We start from the raw sequence: 5,222 nt of genomic DNA on the forward strand, positions 1-5,222 counted from the left end.
CCTCTTCCAGAAATTCGGTCTCTCCAAGCCTGCGATCCTTCTACCGCGATCTCCGCCAACGGCTCTCGTCGCTCCTAACGCCGACATTGGCTATCCCCAAACCTCCACATCCAGAAATTTGATTTCCCCTAACTTCATCTTCTCTAATGCCGACATCTCGAGCCTTCGCCCCACAATTCATCAACTCTACAGTTTCTTCACTGTAGCCACTAATTCACACACCTGCTTTGTCACCGTCATCATCATCTTCATATCCCCACTGGAAACCACCACCAGTCTATTCACAAATCGGTAATATAATAACAGAAAATTCCACCACCCACCACAAGTACCACCACCTTAATCTGGAGGCAAGCCCAATCCTTTAACAATTGTACTGCCCTTGCCTTCGCATACACAAAAATACCACCACCACACCTTAACCAGTCACCTGGCTCACCTAATTCCCATCACCCAGCACTTAGTAGCCACAACCACTGAAGACAAAGAGGACCAGTTTTAAATTACCGAAGCATAATCTATACATCACACATCAGTCCAGCATTTTAAGTTACTGAGGCATCATTTTCAAAAGTGCCCAACCACCATCAGATTCGAGAGCAGCTCGAGTTGTCGCCTCACTCAATTACTCATGACTCAAGAGTATTCTTATCCATATTCCACTAGAGACATACCAAACGGAAAATTATAATTGGGCACAACTTGATTCTTTGGGTCTCAAAGTACATCGCCAGCAACTTCAAGCTCTCATGGGCATCGACTCTACAACTCTACTACAGGGAGTCACTGCTACTATCTATCTTTGGTTTATGCTACTACTTCATTTTAAAATTGCATCGTTTAAATTCTCTGTGTTGCTTTGATATTTTTAGCCTTAAACCCCTCTTGATCGGAGTCATTGAACGAATTGATCCCATTGTTCCTCACTAATCCCGCGTGATTAGAGATTTTGATTAGTTATTTGTACCCTTGCTTTTTATTTTACTCTCATCAGCATTATTAGCTTGCCACGAGGAGCGTCTCTTTAGAAACATTAAGTTAGATGCTCCTACATTTGATGGTTGCTAGACTCAACGTATATACTCAATGGGTTAGAGATATGGATCGTTTCTTCACCTGGTATAAGGTCCTGGAAGATCGGAGAGTTCAATTTTCCAGTCTGAAATTAACTGGCACAATTCAACTTTATTGGGTAAATGTTGAGGATCTACTTGAGAGACTTCGTGCTCCCCTGTTGGAAGTTGGGATGAAATGAAGCGCCACCTTCAGGTTAAGTACTTGCCCCGATCTTACAAGGGTAGCATGTTGGATCAATGGAATGCACTTAAGCGAGGCAATCGACCTGTGACCAAGTACGTCGCTCAGTTGCACGAGTTTTGAATGAGATGTCAAGTTGTTGAGGATGAGGTCATGACCTTGAGTAGGTTTAGGCAAAATTTAAGAGATGATCTTAGGTGTGAACTTGTCCTTCGAGACGTCACCACTCTTGACCACGCCTATCCTTTCGTCCGAAATTACGAGTTAGTGACTTGAACGTTGTATAGAACTTATAGTGACAATCGTACTGCAACCTCTTCTGTGTGTACTCCTCTCCTAAGTCTATTCTATGGCCTCCCCCTTCTAATGCTACCCCTATATCGGATAGTAAAGATAAAGATCTTGAAGTTTCAAGGACATCCTCCTGTTTGCAATGCTTCAACTGTAAGGGTTTTGATCACATTTCTTCTAAGTGTCCTAGCCGCGCCCTAGTTATGGAAGAATGTGAGGGAATAGTAGACAAACCATTAGAGGACCAAGTTTATGAACCTAAGCTAGAAGAGTTTGATGACTTGGATGATAGCGAAGATACCTTCTTAGTTTGTATTCAGACTAGTCCCATTATTCCAAACACGCCTAGAGTCGGTGTCGTACGTTATACTCTTACCCAACCCAAGGATGCCGATGATTAGCGTCGTCATTCCATCTTTCACACTTACATCAAGATCAATAATAAGGGCTGCAACGTTATTGTGAATAGTGGTAGCTATATTAATGCGGTTTCGAGGGCTATTGTATCCTGTCTTAGGTTGAAACCAGTTTCTCACCCTTAGCCGTATAGCGTTTCCTGGGTTGATACGTCTTCTATAGTTTTCAAAGAGCGTTGCCTAGTTCCTATCCAGTTCCTCGAGTATAAGGATTATATATAATGTGACGTCATTTCAATAGATGTCCGGCACATCATCTTAGTGCCACCTTGGTTCGATCACGATGTAACCATATATGGTCGATCCAATTCGTGTTCCTTTGCATTTAATGGAAAGAAGATTCACTTTAACCCACTGTCCCCAAAACCAGTTGGCTCGCAGGAAACAAATAAAAGTAAAGTGATCTAAGGAAAGCAACAAACTTACAAAGGTCCGGCTCAACTTGAAGAAGAACCAAAAATAAGATCAAGAGTTACGAAAGATCAAGGGAGCCATGGAATGAGTTGTCCAAGGTATGGAGGCAAGGGCTCGAGTGTAACAAGCCAAATAACAACTTGTATGTTGGTCATAAAGTTAAAATCAAGTTTGGTACATTGAATTCAAGTTTTGGAAGATATAAGGAAAGACGAGCGGAGTGGATTAAAATGGGTATACTTTAGCTCAGGTGTCGAATTTTTGCTCATGAGTACAATCCGGAATCTTCACAAAATTTTACACAAGAAAAAAGAAGTTTCAAATTTAATGCTGTGTGACCACATAGCATAAAAGGCATGAAATCGCATAGGCTATTCCTGAGACCAAATTGAAGGATTTCAAATGAACTATTCCACTGCATTGGATTACACTATGCAACCACGTAGCATAATTCTTGATGTGAATTTTTCAATTTTCGCGAAATCTTTTATTTTTGTTAAACCGCTAAAATTTGGTAACTTCTGTATTCTTTAGGACTTTTATTCCATTTTGAAACTTTGTTTCTAGGTTCAGTATAAATTGGTTTATTATTCTTCATTGTAAATAAGACTTTTGATATGATTAATCGAGGGATTTCTCGAGAGGCAATTTGCTTCCACATTCTTTGTTTTTCGTTGAACAGTTTATCAAACGTATCAAGAATCGAATTCTTGTGACGTTCAAAACTACTGGGTGAGATTCTCGAATTGTGTGATCAATAGGTCAACAAATTCAATGATTAAGTTGGTTGCTTGGCTCATCGTTCTTGGTTCAGATCTAAAATCAGGATTATTTTTGGCTTTCTTGGGTTCAACAATCTCGTTGTGGATTTCATAACCATCGTTGCTATGCGGGGTTCACATAAAAAATTGTGGCAGAAAAGGGGTTACATGTCATTAGTCCTACGGAGTTTGAGTGCACACTTGTAGCCGATTCTGTTGCATTTTCCATGGTGGTCATCGAGGTTCCATTGAACTCCCCAATAGTAGTCCTCAATGAAACACAGTTATTGCTTTAAGAATTTCAGGATGTCTTCCCAGAGGACTTACCTGACTAGTTATCTCCTCTACGGGCATTCAACATGCCATAGATTTGGTCCTGGGAGTGGCCCTTCTAAACCTACCTAATTATATAATGAATCTTACGGAGCATGCTGAACTTTAGAAACAAGGAGATGAGCTCCTTCACAAAGGATTCATCTGTAAGAGCTTAACTCTTTGTGCAGTTCCCGCCCTATTGACTCCTAAAAAAGACGGCTCTTGGAGAATGTGTGTAGATAATCGTGTCATTAACAGGATCATGGTGAAGTATCGTTTTCCAATTTCTAAGCTTGACGATTTGTTAGATATGATGGTTGGTGTTACAATATTTTCTAAGATTGATCAAAAGAGTAGATATCACCATATTAGGATCCATCCCGATGATGAGTAGTAAACCGATTTTAAAACGAAAGATGGTGTTTATGAATGGCTAGTCATGCCTTTTGGACTAAGTAACACTCCGAGTAACTTTATGCGGGTAATGACACAAACTCTTCAACCTTTCAAGGGTAAGTTTCTCGTTGTCTACTTTGATGACATTCTCATTTATAGTAAGACTAAGAAATAACACTGAGATCACCTCACACAAGTTTGTTCTACCCTCCGTGTAACAAAACTGTATGCTAACGTCAAGAAGTGCTATTTCTTCACCGATAGAGTCGTTTTCCTAGGATTCATTATATCCTCGACACGGGTATCTGTTGACCTTGCCAAAATTTACGCGATTGTTGACTGATCTGAACCTAAGACTATTCATGATGTAGGGAGCTTTCATGGCTTAACTACATTTTACCGTGGCTTTATCAACGGGTTTAGCACCATCATGGCGTCTATCACGAAGTGCATAAAGAAATGAGAGTTTCATTGAACGTAAGAGACGGTTAAGGCTTTTAAGACTAAGTAAGAAGCGAATGACAGAAGCCCCATTCGTCTTCCGATCTTTTCCAAAGTGTTTGAGGTCGAGTACGATGCCTCTAGGGTAGGAATAGGTAGAGTCCTTAGTCAGGAACGCCATCCTATTGCTTATTTTAATGAGAAATTAAATGATACCAAACAACACTACTCAACTTATGATAAGGAATTGTATGCAGTTGTACAAGCATTGCGCTACTAGTACTGGGGCCATTACTTGCTGCCTCAAGAGTTTGTTCTTTATTCGAATCATAAGGTCCTCCGTCAATTAAACTCCTAAAAAAGGTTGAATTCTAAGCATGGTCGCTGGATTAAATATTTGCAGGCCTATTCCTTTGTTTTGAAACATATCAAAGGTGTAGAGATAGAAGCGGCTGATGCTTTAAGTCGTCGTGTCTCCCTTTCGTCGATCATGAGCATCAAAGTCATAGGTTTGAAAGACTTAATGAAGATTACGAAACTTGTCCTAATTTTAAGGATATCTTTCTTGATGTGCAAAGTGGACGATCTGACACTGTGGATAGTTTTCGTCTTGAGAAGAGTTACCAATTTAGAGCCAATAAATTGTGCATCCCTCGAACTTCAATGTGGGATTTCATAGTGTGGGAAATTTATGCGGGAGGTTTAGTCAGTTACTTTGGGCGTGATAAGACCATAGAGGAGGTCGAACGCCAATTTTATTGGCCTAGTTCGAAGAAAGACGTGGCTAAAATTGTTAGTACATGTAACACTTGTCAATTGGTCAAACAGAAGAGGCAAAACACGGTTCTATACACACCTCTTCCCGTCTCTAATTGTTCTTTGCAAGATATTAGTATGGATTTGGTGTTAGGACTTCCACGCACCCAAAAAA

The 5,222-nt window shown here is 40.3% G+C and overlaps 1 protein-coding gene across 1 annotated transcript; it reads left to right on the forward strand.

Moving 5' to 3' along the window:
* Positions 1-4,500: 4,500 nt before the first annotated feature.
* Positions 4,501-5,194, forward strand: LOC111377680 (the record flags this gene model as incomplete). The annotated part of the gene is made up of 3 exons (XM_023000808.1): positions 4,501-4,600; positions 4,726-4,793; positions 4,847-5,194. Coding segments are annotated over exons 1-3 (516 nt in total), but the record flags the coding sequence as incomplete, so codon positions are not given.
* Between the last annotated feature and the right edge of the window lie 28 nt (positions 5,195-5,222).

Source organism: Olea europaea, unplaced genomic scaffold, assembly GCF_002742605.1.
Source record: "Olea europaea var. sylvestris unplaced genomic scaffold, O_europaea_v1 scaffold1707, whole genome shotgun sequence".
NCBI lineage: Eukaryota > Viridiplantae > Streptophyta > Magnoliopsida > Lamiales > Oleaceae > Olea > Olea europaea.